This window comes from Trichechus manatus, unplaced genomic scaffold (assembly GCF_000243295.1).
Source record: "Trichechus manatus latirostris isolate Lorelei unplaced genomic scaffold, TriManLat1.0 scaffold00282, whole genome shotgun sequence".
NCBI lineage: Eukaryota > Metazoa > Chordata > Mammalia > Sirenia > Trichechidae > Trichechus > Trichechus manatus.
In genome coordinates, this window is record NW_004444218.1 from 1,739,335 (window position 1) to 1,757,495 (window position 18,161).

Genomic DNA, 18,161 nt, shown 5'->3' on the forward strand with positions numbered 1-18,161 from the left:
GTTGATAACCTGGCAGTACTCACTGAGAGGAAAATGAGGACAGGCCAGGGATGCAGTGCCTGAGGCAGGTGGGCGGCTCAGGCTGGGTGGGGCTTTTGAAGGGCTCTTAGGTGGGGCCCCGGTGGGCTGTGAGATCATGGAGGCCATGGGAAGGAGGCTGGCGCTCACAGCAGCTGCTCCTCAGTGCAAAGGTTTGGGACTCAGCCGCAGGGCCAGCACAGGCCACCCACGCCACTGCTGCCTTGTAGATCTTGGAGCCAGGGCGCCGGGAGCGGCTGGGGCTGAAGATGGCCAACGAGGCCGCAGCCAAGAACCGGGCCAAGAAGCAGGAGGCCTTGCGGAGAGTTACGGAGAACCTGGCTAGGTAAGGGGTAGCCCAGTTGGGGTGGTGGGGAGGGTGGAGTGGCTCTCTGTCCTGCTCCATACTCTGCCCCACTTATGGGAGTGTGGACGCACAGCCTGTAGGGCAGCGTCCAGGGCAGGTCCTGGGGCTCCGTGGGCTCTTGTGGCAGCTCCTCTGACCCAGAACATGGCTGGTGTGAACCAGGATGTATGACCTCCCTCCATCTTTCTTCAGTTTCCTCTGTGGCATACCCAAAAAGGCCCCATACCCATGTTGTTCCAGTGTGAGCTCCTGTTGCACTGTGGAGGCAGGTGTTGTCATTCCCCATGGGGAGGTCTGGGGTTCCACCCCAGCCCCCCAGCTAAGGGCAGCACTGTGGCCTGACTTGAGTCTGGCCTCACTGTGGTGTGTCAGGGACCACTGCCCCATTCAGTGTCATCTGTCTCAGCCCGGAATGACCGTGTGCTTCCCAAGGGGAGGCCCTGTTGCTGCGGTACTTGGCCCGGCCTAATCCTGCCTCTCTTTTCCACCCGTAGCCTCACCCCCAAAGGCCTGAGCCCAGCCATGTCCCCAGCCCTGCAGCGCCTGGTGAGCAGGACAGCCAGCAAGTACACAGACCGGGCCCTGCGGGCCAGCTATACACCATCCCCAGCACGCTCAGTCCACCTCAAGACCCCGGCTGGTGGGCCCCAGACCCCCACAAGCACACCAGCTCCTGGCTCTACCACCCGCACCCCCCTCATCCAGGACCCGGCCTCCATCACAGACAACCTGCTGCAGCTACCTGCCCGGCGCAAAGCCTCGGACTTCTTCTAGGGCCTGGCCTGGCTGGGCCAGCGAGCCGTCATGGAGCCTGCTGCAGGGCAGCTGCCACCCCCCAGAAGACTCTGGTCTACTGGAGGCTCAGCTCTGGGACAGAGGCAGTTGACCTGCCAGAGGAAAGGTACAGGCCCAGCACAGGACACCCTGGCGCCCTGTGGGACTCGTCAGTACTGTTTTCTATTTAAGCCATCTGTGGCATCATTAAAGAGCAACTGGTACAGTCTGGCAGGGCCACCTTTCCATCCGGCTGTGCACTGGGTCCTGGGCTGGCTATAGCGCCTGTATCTCAGGTCTGTGGGTTCCCTGGGGAGGAAGCTGTGGAGGGGTGACCACTGGAAGATCGAGGTGACTGGGCCTTTCTTGCTGCCGCCTCCCACATGGCTTTTGGTAGCATTTGGAGCCTGTGACCTGCCTCAGAACTAAGCTCACAGCGTGGCTGCCCCCTCGTGCTTTCCGCTCTTCTGGGAGAGGGATAGACACCCTTGGAGGTTGTGCCCCCTTAGGCTAGTCTAGAACTCTGGGCCAGGTCCTCAGCCTCCCCACCCGGCCTGACCCTGCATGGTTTGCCAGTGACCAAGACTGCTTGGGAGTCTATAGGTCAGACCTCACCCCAGCATGAGGAACCTTCCCTGTGGCTTCAGCCATCACCTGGCTTCCGTCTCAAGAAGGGCAGGGCAGGGCTGCCTCCATCTTCTTGACCCTCTTTCCATGCACTGGGCACTGCCCACCATACACCAGAGTCACCAGCCTCTCCCGCTTGTCATCCCACAGCAGGAGCCTCCAGATATCAGTAACCTGGGCCTCAGTGTACAAAGACACGGGCTAGGCTCCCCGCAGATCCAGGAGGGCTGAGTGCATCTCTGGCCAGCACTTGGCCAGAAATGTGAGGGCATCAATGCCTGAGCCCCTGGTCCTGTGATCCTCCTCTATAGCCAAGGTGGACAAGGCCACTCCTGTGGGGCATAGTTGGGACCAAGGCCATGGTCTGGCCCTGAATCAGGGCTCTTGAAGCCTTAAGCAGGGAACATGGTTTGTGCCTTCTGGGCAGTGGGGGCTCCAGAGCTCAGGGTGCTCAGGGGAGCACACCTGGAAGTCTGCTCAGGCTGCACTTGGCAGTCTTTGAGCTTCCTGTGCCTGGGCCGCGTCTGTCCGGCCACTCCCTCCCACAAGTCCTTCTTGTTCTCTGGAGGCCAGGCCAAGGACCTGACACCCGCTGCCTAGGGCAGCACTGACCTGTGCTCCTGACACTGAGTTCCTGCAAGCTCCTGGTGGGGCTGAACCCCCAGCATGCCCTGTACCACCAAGGGGGGATGCGGTGGGGTGGGGACCGCCTGGGGTTGGAAAGGTGGGGTTCTTGGTGCTTTTCCCCCATAGGAAAGGGTGGGCTTTAACCCCAGGGAGCCCCCAGGAAGTGGGGAGGCAGACATCCAAGTGAACACGAGTCAGATGGAGGAGTGTTCTCCAGACAGGGCCCCCCACAGAGTCAGGAATTGAAGCCAGAACCCCTTGAGCACTTGGCTAGTGTGGGGCATGTGCTGGGGTCATATGGGGGACAAAGCAGCAACCATAGAAACTGGCCTGTGAACCATCGCTGAGGGTCCTGAGTGGAGCTGGACAGACAGACTGGGGAAGGCAGAGCTCACGGGGCAAGGGAGAGGTTGCGGAGGATGTAGAGGACTGGTCTCAGCAGGGGCACTCCCAGGGGTGGAGGGAGAGGAAGATACTGTGAAGGGACAGTCTGAGGGTGTGTGTGGCAGGGGTCAGTGAGCTGCATTGCATATGAGGTGGCCAGAAGTGGACCTATCCTAGCCCTATAGGCAGTGGGGACAGGAGCAGATCAGAGGGAGACAGGTATGGGGTCTGTGCCCTCAGGCCTCATGGTGAGTCTCACTATGCCCAAGGACTGGTCCCTGGACGCCTACGCTGGAAAACCCCGCGCGCAGGGTCGGGGCTGGCTGAGTCCTAGAGAAAAAGACTCCTCACTGGGCACTGTTGCAGCTTGTATATACTTTGTGGTTTATTTGGTGGCAAGTAATTAATGTCTTTGCTACTGAGTGGAAGAAAGCTAATAGAACGTAATCAAAATAGTGGTTTAATTGACGAATTTTACTTGTTCCTTGCACCTGTGCCTTCTTCAGTTCCTACCTGGCTACTTAGTTTACGTGAGCGCCAACCACTTACCACGCCACCCGAGGCCCTCACCACTGCTAGGTGCTTGCTTTCCCCACCTCGGCTCCAGGAGGGTGATGGTCTTTGGCCCTGGAGGTCTCGGCCAGCCTGTCCTCCGTCCTGCTGTCCTCATTCTCAGGCACCACCAGCAGCCGGTGCTGGGTTTTGGCCCCCAGCTTGTGGTCAGGCCGGTGGTCAGGCCGTGAGCCTGGCCGGGTGTCCAGTTTGCACTCGGCCCGGTACTTGCCCTCACCCTCCCTCTTGAAGGAACTGGAAGACATGGCTTTGGGCTTGGGGGGTTGCAGCCAGGCATGGCTGAGGATCTCGTCGATGTGCAGCCGCCGGTTGACGTCTGGCTGCAGGATGCGGTAGATGAGGTCCTTGCACTCGCTCGTCAGGTGCTTGGAGCGGGGGAATTCCACGCGGTGTTCCTTCTGGATGCGCAGCATCTTCTTGATGTCAGAGTCATCGTAGGGCATGGAGCCGCAGACCATGATGTAGAGGATCACGCCCAGGCTCCAGATGTCATACACCTTAGGCTGGTAGGGGATGCCTTGCAGCACCTCAGGGGCTGCGTATGCCGCAGACCCGCAGAAGGTCTTGCTGAGGATGATGCGCCCACTGCCATCCCGCAGGCAGCGCTTGGAGAAGCCGAAGTCGGACAGCTTGATGTTGAAGTCCTTGTCGAGGAGAAGGTTCTCGCACTTGAGGTCTCGGTGGACAACGTCTAGGTCATGGCAGTACTTGACAGCCGAGGAGAGCTGGTGGAACATCTTGCGCGCCACGTCCTCATGCAGGGCTCCCCGGCACTTGATGAACTCAAGCAGGTCACCCTGGACGCCGAGCTCCATGACGATGTAGATCCTCCCATCGGAGGTCTCGAAGATCTCATAGGTCTTGATGATGGAGCGGTGGTTGACGGTTGCCAGGATGTCCATTTCCCGGGGAAGGAATCTCTCCACAAAGTCGGTGGGTGTTTTCTTGCGGTCGATGATCTTGACTGCCACATTGAACTTGAGGCGCTCGGAGTAGGCAGATTTGACTTTTGCATAGGAGCCTTTGCCCAGGTTGATGCCCACGATGTAACCCTTCTTCCTTAGGACCGCGGCATCGTCCATGGTGCCAGGAGCGGCCGGCGCCGCTGCCCTCTACATCCCCTCCCCACGTGGGCCAGCAAGCATTGTCCTCATTTACACTGTGGGGAGCGCTCTGGGTGGGCTGGGCTTGGAGTTGGAGGGGTGGAATACTCAGCATTGTCCCTGGGTGACTTCAGCAAATGAAGTCATAAAGCCAGGCTGCTGGGAGTGGGGACTAGGGTGGGCTGAATGGGGCCCCTAGAACGTGAGAAGCCAGGTTAGCCTGGCAAGAGTGCCCGCTGCCTGCCTGTGAGGAGGAAGTTGGCACCCAAGACTGTGGTGACCCTCCCTGCTTCCTCCTTTGCTGTGACTTTCCTGCCAGGGTGGGCAATACAAGGAATGCCTTCAGCATCAGGCCTGAATGGGGTTGGCCAGGGCCTAGTTCCCCTGGCTGTGGAGGCTGACCTTTGGTCCTTGTCCCAGCAGGGGTGGTTTCATGTAGCTTCTTTGGGGTGTGAAGAAAACCCTCTCTCAAGTATGTATCCTCAGAGCCAGTGATGCCTGGGAGGGACTGCCCCGGCCCAGCCTGGCAGTGACGGCGTCTCCAAACCTGCTGGCTGAGAGCAGCTCCATGTTTGGGAGCAGAACCTGCAGCTCTTTGGGGTTGGGAGGTAGGCAGATGGAGTCACTGCTCTGGTGAGTGGGGGTGTGTGAGTGGGAGGCAGGGCGGGCAGGGTGCAGGGACACTGCAGTGCCCAACTGGGTGCAGTGTGGTCCAGGGCAGGCAGATGTGTGTTCTGAGGGGTGGGGCTGGCCAGAGGAAGGGGCAGGGCATCCTGATGGCTGTGTGAGAAGTGGAAGAGAAGATGAGTTGGGGCCAGTTTATGGAGGGCTTTTTTTATCCTAGGTGACAGGCAGCTGTTGCATGGTGCAGGATGGGAGAAGCCACCACCCAAGCTGCATTTTAAGACCGTCACTGGCAGTGAGTGTAGACAGTGGGCTTTAGGGTATGTTTGGAGGCCAGTGTCTTTAACCAGGTAAGAGGTGATGAGGCTGGATGGGGCTGCCTGGGTCAGTGAGTGGGTGGGGCCTCTGGCAGGGCCTGGGTGTCGGGGCCCGGGGGGGGGTGCTGGGGCAGTGGTACCCACACCATTGACTGTTAAGAGCAAGCACCTGGGTGAGGAGGGGGGCCGGAACTCTGTTACTTTGGGACTTTGTGAAGAGTGGGCATGTTTTTGCTTACTGGCCCCCCCACTAAGCACCAAGTTCCCTGGGATAGCACATCCTATATATCTCTCAGACTGCCTCTTGTGCCTGGAAACAGCACAGAAATCCTTTTCCAGGGCATGTGCATGGGCTTTTGCTTTATACCATCCTTATGTGTCTTCTTAGGTACTTTGGAAGCTCCGATGTTTGCTTGTCATCCGTCACAAGCACCCTGAGCCCACACGTCCAGAGTACTTGCTCTCCTTGGCTCAGGAGCCCTGTCTGGCAGCTGTGGCTGAGGCGCCCAGACAGGCGTGCTGTGTGCTCAGTGTTCCATGCCTGCTAGGTGGCTGGCCAGGGAAGCTTCCCAGAGGAAGTGACGTTGGAGCAGGGACTCGGAGGGGCTTCCTCCGGGTTAAGAGGCAGGAGTGTCGGCTGATGTCGTCTTGGCCAGAAGCATGGCTGTGTGGACATGTCTGGTGACCAGGGAGCTTACTGTCTGGAGGTTAGTGTGGAAGAGTGCCAGGGGCAGGGCAACCAAGGTCGGATGCCAGGCAGGATGACCTGGGGTGAGCAGAGTGGGCACTGGTGACCTCCTGCTGACAGCTCCTACCCATTGAGCCCTTCTCCATCCCCAGGTCCACTCTGACCTCTTTCGAGAGCATCCATTGTTAATAGTTTTAGCTTGTATATTTCCTTTCTCCTTGGGCACCCTTTGGCCAAAACGACCAGAACTTCACTCCTCTGGGTCTCAGAAGGGGCTGACTGTGGATTTGCAGGCTGGACCCAGGAACATGTGGCATGGGATTGGAGTTACCTCCCCTTCCCCACAGTGCCCCCAAGTGCACTATCTGGGGCATCCCTTTTTATGTCTACCTTCTTGGCTGACCACACTGACCCCTCCTCCCTTTTTTGTGGGTTCTGCCCCTTGCACTTTGACTCTGCCCAGGACCAGGGTAGCCTTCCTGGTTCTCAGGGGCCATGCTGAGATAGGTCTCAGCATCACCAAGGGAGCTGTGGGCATGGAGCAGGCAGCTCTGGGAGGAGGGTGCTCCTCATCCTTGAGGCTGGCAGGCAGGGCAGGGACTCAGGTGTATGTGTTTGAGGGACTTAGATTGGACCTGGGGGCCTCCAGGTTACTCCCTGGGTTGGAGACCTGCAGACCTGGGTCCTTTGACATTGGGAAAGCCACTTCCCTCTGAGCTTGTTTCCTCTATAAAGTGGGCATCCATGTACTCATTCATTCCACACGTACTTGAGAGTCTGTTCTAGGTGCTGGGGACACTGATAAACTAGAAGTGGGCTCCTGCCTTCAGGGAGCCCAGAGGTGGGGGAGAAGATCGGCATGGCTCAGTATCACGCCAGGTGGCAGATGCCCACAGGGCTGTGAGGAAGTGGAGCTTGGAGACTGGACTTAGGCTGGGGAAGGCCACCATCAAGGGAACTCACCAGATGAAGGTGAGGGACAGCTGGAGCAGGTAAAGGCTATGTGGTGGCCTGAGAGGAGGCAGGCAGTGTGACAAGAGTGTGTAGGGGTTGGCAGGAGCATGGACAGGCCACGGAGGGCCATGTTGAGTGTCTTTGAGGGGGTCACTGACGGGGTCTAACTCATTCTTCTCCTGGGCTAGTGGGACAACTCCAGGCGTTGTTGAGAGCTGGGTGCTGGCTGGGAGAACGGCATGGTGACAGATCAGAAAACATGAACTGCCTGGCAGGTTGGAGGGCTGAAAAGGGGCTGAGAGGCTGGAGCACCTGCCCTCAGCAGTGACCTCCCCCAACTCACAGCCTTGTGGGGCTGGGGGCCTTGGGGTGATGAGGGTGGAGCTTGTGGGTTGGGCCCGGTCACAAGCGTTATCCAGGATGGTGAGAGCCCTGTGCCGGGGTGGACTCCAGTTGGCTGGACCTGCCACCCCAGGCTTATGACTTCAGGCAGGCTGCCTGTCCTCTGAGCTGTCTCTTCCTCCTGAAGGCAGGCTTTGCATGCCCACCGCATGGATTTGGGTGCCGAGGAAGAGGTACACAGGGATGCTATGTCCCACAGCTCCTCCTGCCCAGGCTTGCCTCCTGGCTGGGCTACAGGGAGGTGATGGAGGAAGGAGGCTCATGAGCTTCTCCTCAGGACTTCCCCAGACTGGCCTCCAGAAGGTCCCACCCCGGCCGCCTCCCGTGCAGTGTGCTCGACCACGAGGTGAGTAGCATGGCCTGGGCCGGCTCTGACCCGACCGTGACTCCTCCAGTATTACCCGGGGCCAGGTTTGTGCTTGGGCCCTGGGATGCACGTGTCCAAGTACCGCTGGGGACTCCCATAAGGCCTTATGGAGGCGGTGGCACCAGATGGAGCCTGGCAAGATGGGCAGGAGTTAGACCAGGAGGGTGTGAGAAAGGGGTGAGTTCTCTGCCCCAGAGAGCAGCCTTGGCACGTCTGCCCAGACCAGTGCACAGTGTGACAATGTTGTGGGGGGTGGGTCGGAGCGGGTAAGGGATAGGTTGGGGGGCCAGCAGAGGAGGGTGGGGCAACAGCAGGAGGCTAGACCTGAGAGGACCTCCAGGGCCAGGCGTTGGGCTCCTTCATGGGCAGTGAGAGCAGGATGATGGAGGGGGCGGTCTCTGGCTGCTGTGGGAGGAGACTGGAGGGCTGGGTGGTAAGGGGCTGTGGGGAGAGGGAGGAGCCAGGCAGAGAGGTGGAGTGGATATCGTGGGTGCAGAGGGCAGGTCCAGGGTGGACCCATCTCTTCTCCCAGCCCCCTGGATTGGGGTCTGCCCAAGACAGAGACATTGTGTGTGTGTGCGGGGTGGCAGGTTTGGGAGAGGAATGTGAAGGCTCTTGTCCTCAGGAGACAGCCAAGAGCGGCAGATCCAGAAGAGGTGGTCTGGAGCGAGGTGCAGAGTGGGAAGAGGGGCACCGCGGGCCAGGTGAAGACATCTGGGACTGCAGCTACAGTGCCACATGCAGGCCATTCCCTCTGCGGTTGCCGGGGGCCCCTTTCCCTGCCAGCAGGTACCAGGCTGCTTTGGTGAGGATGTTGGTTCTCTCCTCTCCTTGCCAGTATTGCTTGTCACCTCTGGCAGGGAGCATCACCTCTGTGGACAGACTGAGGCCTGGAGGGGAGCGGGGTGTAGTCAAGGCTGCGTAATGACTGTGGGACACACCTCGTAGCAGTACCCCCCACCCCTTCTGGGCTGGTGGGACAGCGTGGTAACAGATTAGAAAACACGAGCTGCCCAGCAGGTTGGAGGGCTGAAAAGGGCTGTCCCCCCATTGCAGCCTTGTGGGGCTGGGGGTCCTGGGGTGATGAGAGCACAGTGACCCAGACCATCAGCCCCAACTGCAGGCAGAGCCAGCACTCCCAGCTTGAGAGGTCCCTGGCACAGGCAGCCACCTGGGTCTCTGCCATCCTGTCCCCTCCTGCCCAGCATTACACTCCTCACTTGGGGCCTCCCTCTGGAAGCGGCATTTTTCTCTCAGCTCTCTGCTCTGGGAGTTGTTCCTCTAGACCCCCCCGCCCCCACCTGACTTGTGCAGCCCGGGCCTGAGATCACAGTCTGGGCTGGACACAGTGGCATGTATTTTCCCAAACAGAGTGGAAAGCCAGGGGCAGCCCAGGCTCCTCTCCCTGGCTGTCCGCATTTAGTTGGGCAAAGACATTCACCTAGGGGTCAGCACTAATGTAGTCCGTGATTTATTGCTTCTTTAGTCATGTGGGTTATGGAATTCAGAGGAAGGGAGAAAAAACTAATGAAAATAGTGGCTCATCAGGGACTGTGCTCATTCTCTGGCTCGTCCCTTGGCTTCTTCCGAGCTCAGACTGGACGCCGTGAGCTCTGCCTCTTTCCCTGCTGGCCCCCTGGGCCAAGAGGCTCACTGGCTGTGCATCTCTGAAGGCTGCTGTGGGGGCTGGGGAGCCCTCTCCTCGGGCTCACTGGCCATATGCTCACCATCAAAGCCCAGGGTCTCTGACTGCCTCGACACTTCCACTGGCTCCTCCTCAGGGCTTGTCTTGGGCCCAGCCTCTTCTCGTGGCTCCAGCTTGGTGGCAGACTTTTTGTCAGGGGTGCAGTCAGGGGTCCATGAGGACTCAGTGCCCCGGGAGCTCTCCCCCTCCTTGTTGATGGCCACAGAGGATAGGCCTCGTGCCTTGGGCTGCACCCAGCAGTGGCTGAGGATCTCGTCAATGTGCAGCCGCCGGTTGACATCTGGCTGAAGCATGCGGTAGATGAGGTCCTTGCACTCACCCGTCAGGTGCTTGGAGCGGGGGAAGTTGACGCGGTGTTCCTTCTGGATGCGCAGCATCTTCTTAATGTTAGAGTCGTCGTAGGGCATGGAGCCGCAGACCATGATGTAGAGGATCACACCCAGGCTCCAGATGTCATACACCTTGGGCTGGTAGGGGATGCCCTGTAGCACTTCGGGGGCTGCGTATGCCGCGGACCCACAGAAGGTCTTGCTCAATGTCAGTCGGCCGCTGTCATCCCGCAGGCAGCGCTTGGAGAAGCCAAAGTCAGACAGCTTGATGTTGAAGTCCTTGTCGAGGAGAAGGTTCTCGCACTTGAGGTCTCGGTGGACGACATCCAGGTCATGGCAGTACTTGATGGCGGAGGAGAGCTGGTGGAACTTCTTGCGCGCATCGTCCTCGTGCAGGGCTCCCCGGGTTTTGATGAACTCGAGGAGGTCACCCTGGACCCCGAGCTCCATGACGATGTAGACCTTGCCGTCAGAAGTCTCGAAGATCTCGTAGGTCTTGACAATGGAGCGGTGGTTTAGCATGGCCAGAATCTCAATTTCCCGGGGAAGGAATTTCTCCAAGAAGTCTGTTGGGGCTTTCTTGCGGTCGATGATCTTGACTGCCACATTGAACTTCAGGCGCTCAGAGTAAGCGGACTTGACTTTTGCATATGAGCCCTCCCCCAAATTTATCCCCATGATGTAGCCTCTTCGCTTGAGGACGGCAGCGTCATCCATGGTGCTGGGAGCGCCCAGTGCCTCTGGGGCTGCCCTCTACATCCCTGCGGGACATGGGCGGTGTCCTCATTTACACTGTGGACAGAGAGTCCTCTGGGCTGGCCGGCCCGCTGTCCCTGCCTCCTAGAGGCCAAGACTCTGGGGTGGAATGTTCAGCATTGTCTCCCAGGTGACTTCAGTGGGTGAAGTCACAAAGGAGGAGCGCCCTGGGGGAATGAGGCTCCAGCCTGTGCTGCTTGGACTCGGAACCCTGGAAGGCTGGACAGTGGGCTGGAGTGGAACAAAAGCCTGTGGAGAGTGGTCTCATGCCAGCCTGGGATCAGAGGTAGGGGCTGTGGGGATACATGGTTCTGCCCATGCTTCCCAGGCCCAGAGCCAGGACTGCTTGTGGAATGATGGGGTTGCTGATTGCAAACTGGGGCATCCCAGGAATCCCAGGGCTGTATCAGTCAGGGTCCCAGCAGGAAATTAAAGACATACTCAGATTAGGATCATCTGAGAAGGCTTACTAAAGGGACAATTTACAAAAGTGCAGGCAGAGGGTAGGGAAACCACAGGGTGATGCAGTACTCCGAGGCTAGTAGTAGACCCCTGGCCCGCGTGGAAGGAGGGAGGGAATGATCATTGGAACCTGGCTACCAGGTAGAGAGGGCTACCTGGAGAGAGGCAGTGATCTTCTGTGGAGGGAGGGAAAGAGCCAGGCTGCAGTGTCCCCAAAATGGGGAGAGGGAGGGATTCTTGACCTCTTTTCCCTCCACTTTCCTGCTGGGGCTTGAAGGTGGTAAGCCCACATAGGCAGCCCCCCAGCAGGGTGGAGAGCATGGAGGTGGATAGGAGGCCCAGTAGTCGCTGCTGCTGTTTAGAAAAGCCAGGACTGCTCTCTCCCTGCACATTGTGGCTGGACTTTCCACCTTCCTGTGCTTCTTGTTCCTCATCTGAACCTCTGTGGGCCTGCTTCTCTGGCAGTGGCTCTGTGGGGGACAATTGGCAGGAACTTCTGCTCTTGGCTTTTGAGTCCCCTCCCAGGGCCTGCCCAGCCCATATCCCTGGCTGGGCTCCTAAAGCAGTCCAGGGCAGAAGGCTGGGCCTGGATCCCGCTCTGGGCGCGAGCTGCTTGCTCCTGGGTATGTGCCTTGATGGTAAAAGCAACAAGGGCGGCACCTGGGCAGGGGACATTGTTTCCTTGTGCAGCGGAGCCCCTCTGCTGTGATAGGTCCTTTGTCCAGCACATTTTCCAGGCCTCACCCAGGGTTCAACCTTGGCCTTACCCACCTTGGTTGAGTGGGTGCCCCTCTCTCACATGCCCCCAACTCTGTAAGGGGCATGGGAGGGCTGCTCCTGGGCAGTGAGGCTGGAGGGCCACTAGGCTGGGATGTGCACTGTCCCCACCAACCTTGGCCCTTCCCCCTTTCTCAGCTCCCCTTTCCCCCAGCACTGACACCCTTTGGCAGGCCTTTCATACGTGGCTGGTGGTCCTTTGGATGTCTTGCTTCTCTCCCGCTGACGACACCCCCATCTGCAGCTGCCCTCCCACATTCACCTTGTTACTGGTGACAGGTGTGCACTAGCAGCATTGTTCCCAGAGCTGTTCAGCTGTCATCCCTGCTCCAGCAGCTGCTAAAGACACGGGGCTTTCCTCCATGCAGATTTGGCCTGTGGTGGAGGCAGTGCCCTTCTTCCGGTGGCCAGCTTTGCACCAGTCTCTTTAGGATCTGGTAGCTCTCCTTGTTTTGTTTCAACTCCCTTGGGCTATTTCCTCATCTGTTTGCAACATTTTCACTTGTGTGTGCCTGTGAAGCCACACTTGCCTGTAAGGGTCTACCCTCCTCCCCTAACCCATAACCTCCTTAAAGATAGCCCAGACCCCTCCAGCTTGCCTCCTCCCTCTGCAGCGGTTTGTCCTTAAAAAGACCACTGTAGGGAGTACCCAAGGAGCCTTGGTGGCACAGTTGTTAAGTGCTCGGCTGCTAACCAAAAGGTTGGCCGTTCGACCCGTTCCACGGGAGAAAGATGTGGCAGTCTGCAGTCCGCTTCCGTAAAGATTACAGCCTTGGACACCCTATTGGGCATTTCTAACTGTCCTTTAGGGTCGCTATCAAAATCGACTGGACCGCAACGGGTGACAACGGGTTTTTTTTGTTTAGGGCGCACCCTTTGGCCGCTGACTAGACCTGCAGGTGTGCAAGGTGCGAAGATCTTCCAGTTCCAGGGTCTTGGTTTATTCACCGCTCTTGACTCCCTCCGCGTCCCGCCCCTTTCCCTTCACGCTCTGCCCCGTGGGCCCTACCCGGGCTCACGGTGTCCTTTGCCCACAGACCCCCGCGGCCCCACCCCTCTGTGTCCCGCCCGTTTCTGTGCCCGTCACTGTGGTCCCGCTCCCGCTGCCCTTCCCCTGTGCCTTGGGACCCGAAGCCTTTGGGAGGCCCTGCCGCTCAGGTCCCACCCCCGAGCCCCACAGTTCTGTTTAGCTAATACTATGCTACACTCCCTGTAGTCCCACCTCTTCCGTTCGGGCACGCCCCTTAATCCCCGCCCCCGCCGACCTTCCCTTAGGCCTCGCCCCTTTCGGGCATTGCCGTTCAGGCTCCGCCCACCGTTCAGGTTCCGCCCCCTGCTCAGCCAATAGTCCGCAAGCAGTTGGGAGCACGGCCCCCGTCCCACCTCTGTGTCCATTGGCCCACGCCGGCGTTGCGGCGGGAGGCGGGGAGGCGCGGCGCGGCGCCGAACAGGACAGCCGCCATCTTGCGCGGAGCCGGAGTCGGAGCCCGAGGCCGAGAACGAGTGTGCTCGGGAGTTGGCGGCCTAGCGCAGCCGCAGCCCAGCTGAGCCCTCTCACGCCGCCTCTCCGCGTCCGTCCCCGGCGCCCAGCCCCTCAGCCCGGCCCAGTCCGGCCTCCCCGCGGGGTCACGCGGCCGCCCCGGGGACGATGAACGGAGGATAAATGGTGCCCAAGGCAGACAGCGGTGCCTTCCTCCTGCTTTTCCTGCTCGTGCTCACCGTCACCGAGCCGCTGCGGCCAGGTGCGCGGCGCGGTGGGGGCGGTGTGTGGGGGCGGGGGCGCGGCCAGGGTCTTCCCGGGACCTCCTTCCACCGGAAAGGAGTCGGCTGAGGCCTGGCTCTCAGGCAGCCGCGCGCCCCCCGCCCGGTGCCAAGCTGTTGAGTTTTACCTGGATCCAGACGCCTTAGCCATCATGGAACTTTGTTCTCGGGGGATGTTCCCTTGGGATCCACATCTATTGAGAGCTGCGTGTTTTGAGATTGATGAAAGCGAGAATGATTTGCATGACTGGATTTAACTTCTAGGGCCTGGCAGTTCTATAGACGAGGAGCTGCGACTCTTGGGCGTGCCCTCATTGCCGGTCCAGCGTCTGGTGTCAGGCTGGGGCGTTGGGGGCGAGAGCGCAGCTCGGGGAGACACCTGGTTTCGTATGCTTCCGCCCAGCAGTGGCTTCATGCCAGCGTCTCAGCCCTGGCAACTCCTCGGCTGTAAAGCTGTAGCTCTGTCCTTACTGTCACTCAGGTGTTGCACTAGAGAAGTACTCAGCACAGAGGCGGGCCCAGAGGAAGTACTAGGAGTCCGCGAAGCATCCTGTACCGGAAGCAAGCTTCCTCAGGACCCACTGACCCGTTGCCTTGCTGCTGTGTCGCTAGAGCTTGAGCAGTGCCAGGCACTTAGGTGTGCTCTGTTTATGCCACGAATGATTAAATGTTTCTGGAACTCCCCTCGGAGCTTGTGTTCTTATGAGCCTGTGGTGGAGAATCAGAAGGCTTCTGATAATTTTTAACTCTACCTGTTCCTGATGTATCCCTCCTCCGTTGAACGGCGCCCAGACAGTCATACAAATCCACCAGATGCAGGACTGATTGATCCAGGAGGCACAGTGCTTGCCTGGGACCCACAGTACTTTAGAGGCCCACAAAAGCGTTTTACTTGAAGTCAGAAGGAAAAAACTAATCTTTGGTCGAGCAAAATGTTTTAATATATGTATTAACACATTCATTTTTATATCAAAAAGTGTAGTTCTAATATTTTTAATGGAGGAAGGGGCCCTTGAAGGCAGAAGTGCCTAGGGCCATATGGTGTGTAGAGCCATGGTGTGTGTGTGTGTGGGTGAGGTTTGTATCTTTGCCATTTGCATGGAATGCTCTGCCTCCTCCCCAGTGTCTACCTGGTAGCCAAGGCCATGGGCCCATGCTCAACCCAGAGTCTCCAGTGATCCTTTTCTTGTTCCACTAGTAGAGCTGGTTGCTCACTGCTTTCTGAGTGGTGAGATAACTGGTTGTGAGTCTGCCTTGGGAGGAATGGAAGCCAGGACAGAGGCACCTGTGGTGGGGGTACGATATGGGCTCTGTGGGTTCTTGTGATTAAGTGCTCACTGCAGGTATAAACCTGTGGAGAGGTAAAAGTCGTCATGTCTTGGGTCCCATGCAAATCTGGTCACTGGGCTCTGAGAGGTAAAGCCACCTGTCTCTCTTGGGGTCCACTGATTCCAGATCTAGCATTTCCTGCCTGGATGGTACAGGTGACCAATGTCCCAGACTCCTTTTCCCTCACCAGTCTGTCCACAGAATTGTCAGCTGGCCAGCAGCAATTCAGAAAGCATCTCTTAGTGCGCGCTGCATGCCCAGCATTAGGAATACTCAGATGATGGAGAAAACAACCTCTCTGTTTAGGATTGTTTGCTTTGGAAGCAGAGACCAGCTGTAAATCAGCTGTTTCACTACTGTGTGTTAAGCCCCACTAGTATGGGAGCGCAGAGGCCAGTCATGCAGTGACCAGCCATTTGTACCTGGGGAAGCAGACTTCCTGGGAGACATCACACTTCGGTCTGAGTTAGGGGGAGTAGCTCTGGTAGAGGGAGCCGAGTAACCCTTTAATTCCATGAGTCTCCAAATGAGAACTTTGCAGCAGCCCCTGGGGGTGTCTTGAATGGCCGTGGAAAACCCTGGCTCCAGATGGCTGCGTGACTTCGGTTGGCAATGAGGGCAGGTTTCCCTCTGGTCAGATGTTTGTCTCGTGTTGTGTGTGTCCCTTCACATGCTCACCCTGTGTCCTTCCTGAGAGTGCCAGGCAGCGGTCTGCCCTGCTGGTGCTGGGCGGTGGGAGTGCTTTTCTGGCCATAGCCTGGGTTCTTTCCATCAGGGATCTTGGCTTACAACCACACTTGAGTGTGGGTAGTATTGACATTTTCACTACATTAAGTCTTCCAAGCCATGAGCATGGGATGTTCTTCCATCTCTTTTAGTTTCTTGCAGTAGTGTTTTATAGTTTTCATTGTATAGGTCTTTTACATCCCTGGTTATGTTTATTTCTAGGTATCATTTGGGGGCTATTGTAAATGGTATTGTTTTCTTGATTTCCTTTTCAGAGTTCTCTTTGGTAGTGTAAAGAAACCCAACTGATATTTGTATGTTGATCTTGTAACCTGCTACTTTGCTGAATTCTTCTATTCCATCCAGTAGCTTTCTTGTGGAATGTCTGGAATCATGTCATCTGCAAATAAAAATAAAACAAATTAAAAAAAAATGTATTTTAGGCACTTGAATACTGCCAGGCACACACAAAATGAGCACTCAGAAATCTGATTTTGCTGTGGCTGTTTCTCTTGAGGTAAACTAGCCTTCTCACCCAAACAGCAAACACACTGTGGCTGTGATCAAAATGTGGTATGAGTGTTGGATGAAACTGCTGGTAAATATTACATCACATGCGGTATAGCTATTTCTCCACTTCTGCCCCATCTTCTTTTGCCCTGGTTTTACTCCCCTCACCCATAAAATATAGAGTGATTGCAGGTTGCTGTGCTTTTCTTGAAGGTGTCACTGACTTAACAGAAGTGCTTGATGAACCTGCCTCTCTTCCATCATTTTCTAGGGTCAGATCGTTTTTTTTTTTTTTTAACAATTTATTTTTGTTATTGTTGAGAATATACACAGCAGAACATACACCAGTTCAACAATTTCTACAGGTACAATTCAGTACATTGATTACATACTTCAAGTTGTGCAACTATTCTTACCCTCGTTTTCCGAGTTATTCCTCCCCCTTTAATAAAAACTCCCTGCACCGTAAGGTTCCTATCTATTGTTTTGAGTTGCTGTTGTCAGTTTGATCCTATATAGACGCGTCTTAAAAGAGCACAATGCTCAAGGCAGCAGATCCATTTTCTTAGGGCCTCGCTTCTAGGATAACTATAATTTGGCTTTAAGCAGGGCCTTCTCCCCTAAACATCCTGCCTAAGGGGAAACAGGAGGGAAGGGCAGACAGACCAGTGTCTTGATTGGACAGTCAAGGATAGAGGTAACAGGTGATAGGGACATCATCACTTGGATTTAGAAAATGCTTGTTATTTATAAGAAAGAAATACAAAAGTGTGGATATTGCCTGTCATTTTGTCCTGGCATTTTCCAACATCAGCCTTATTGCCGCCTTGCGGATCTGAGAATGACTGCCACGCCACCCTATATGAGGAGCCATCCACCGACACAAGGCGAGCTGGTCGGCTGCTTTTCCCTGTCATGCCTCCCCTGCAGGCAGGCGAGTGTGGGGGCAGGTGGGTCTTGCTCAGATTCTGCAGTCAGATGTCTCTTCCCCTCCTGTGTGGAGGAGTGACATAGGGGTGGAGTGTGACTCCAGTTCAGTGATTCTCCACCCGACCTAAGGGCTACTTGGAAATGGGTTTGGTGGTTACAGTAACAGGCCAGGAAGCAGGGGAGGGAAGGAGCTATAGGTATTTAGGGAGGAACATCAAAGAATTTGAGGAGCCCTGGTGGTGCAGTGATGAAGTGCTCGGCTGCTAACCAGAAGGTCAGTGGTTCGAACCCACCAGCTACTCCGTGGGAGAAAGATGTGGCAGTCTGCTTCCGGAAAGATTACAGCCTAGGAAACCCTATGGGGCAATTCTGCTTTGTCCTGTAGGGTCGCTGTGAGTTGGAATCGACTTGACACCAGTGAGTTTATCAGAGAATTTGTGGACATATTTTTAAACCACAGCAGGAGTATCTTTGTGTTGAAAACATTTTGCCTCTCCAGGCCCCATCTGGCAGTCAGGCTTGTGTCCCCTGGTGGGTCCCCTAGGGACTTTGTCTGGCCAGCCACCAGGGAGATGCTACACTGCCTAAGTCCTCTACCTTCTGGATTAACAAAGAGGAAATGGGTCAGAATTGGCAGGTTTGGGTCCAGCCATGGAGGGAGGTTGGGTTAGCCACGCCCTGTATCAGAGGCAAGATCTGGAGCAATTGAGTCGCCCCAGATATTTGTTTCTCTGTGGTTTTAAATGTAGTAGTTTTAGGCCTTCCTTTAATTTTTGCTAATAAAACTTCCAGTTCTTTCAGTTTTCTGTAGACCATAAGCATCTCATTCCCTGTTTGAACTCTCGGCCCTCATGTATAAGAATCACTGGCTACGTGGTCTCTTGAGTTCTGGCAGCTGGAAGTTCAGATGCTGGTGCCCTACCCACTCCAACCCTGACTGTCGCCTGCCAGAGAACGCTAGTGAGGCTCCGTAGCATTGATTGGGCGTCACTGTTGAGACATAGTGACAGCCGAGCTTTGCCCAGCCTGCTGGCCCCACCCCTCTTGCCCT

General features: G+C 56.7%; 4 protein-coding genes across 4 annotated transcripts in view; 2 read left to right on the forward strand and 2 right to left on the reverse strand.

The window, feature by feature from the left end:
- The window catches only part of ESS2 (ess-2 splicing factor homolog), a 12,374-nt gene extending 10,988 nt beyond the window's left edge, over positions 1-1,386 (forward strand). The window contains exons 9-10 of the mRNA XM_004390097.3: positions 249-364; positions 880-1,386. Of these exons, the coding sequence (XP_004390154.1) occupies positions 249-364; positions 880-1,159 (396 nt within the window). The 3' untranslated portion in view covers positions 1,160-1,386. The remainder of the gene's footprint in view (positions 1-248; positions 365-879) is intronic.
- Positions 1,387-3,240: 1,854 nt separating this feature from the next.
- TSSK2 (testis specific serine kinase 2) lies at positions 3,241-4,557 on the reverse strand. Its single transcript, XM_004390098.2, has one exon. The coding sequence runs from the start codon at positions 4,450-4,452 to the stop codon at positions 3,373-3,375; it is 1,080 nt and encodes a 359-aa protein (XP_004390155.1). The 5' UTR covers positions 4,453-4,557; the 3' UTR covers positions 3,241-3,372.
- A 4,918-nt stretch (positions 4,558-9,475) lies between these two features.
- TSSK1B (testis specific serine kinase 1B) lies at positions 9,476-11,257 on the reverse strand. The gene has a single exon (XM_004390109.2). The coding sequence runs from the start codon at positions 10,574-10,576 to the stop codon at positions 9,476-9,478; it is 1,101 nt and encodes a 366-aa protein (XP_004390166.1). The 5' UTR covers positions 10,577-11,257.
- Positions 11,258-13,323: 2,066 nt separating this feature from the next.
- The window catches only part of DGCR2 (DiGeorge syndrome critical region gene 2), a 118,603-nt gene continuing 113,765 nt past the window's right edge, over positions 13,324-18,161 (forward strand). The window contains exon 1 of the mRNA XM_023725039.1: positions 13,324-13,596. Coding sequence (XP_023580807.1) covers positions 13,518-13,596 — 79 coding nt within the window. The 5' untranslated portion in view covers positions 13,324-13,517. The remainder of the gene's footprint in view (positions 13,597-18,161) is intronic.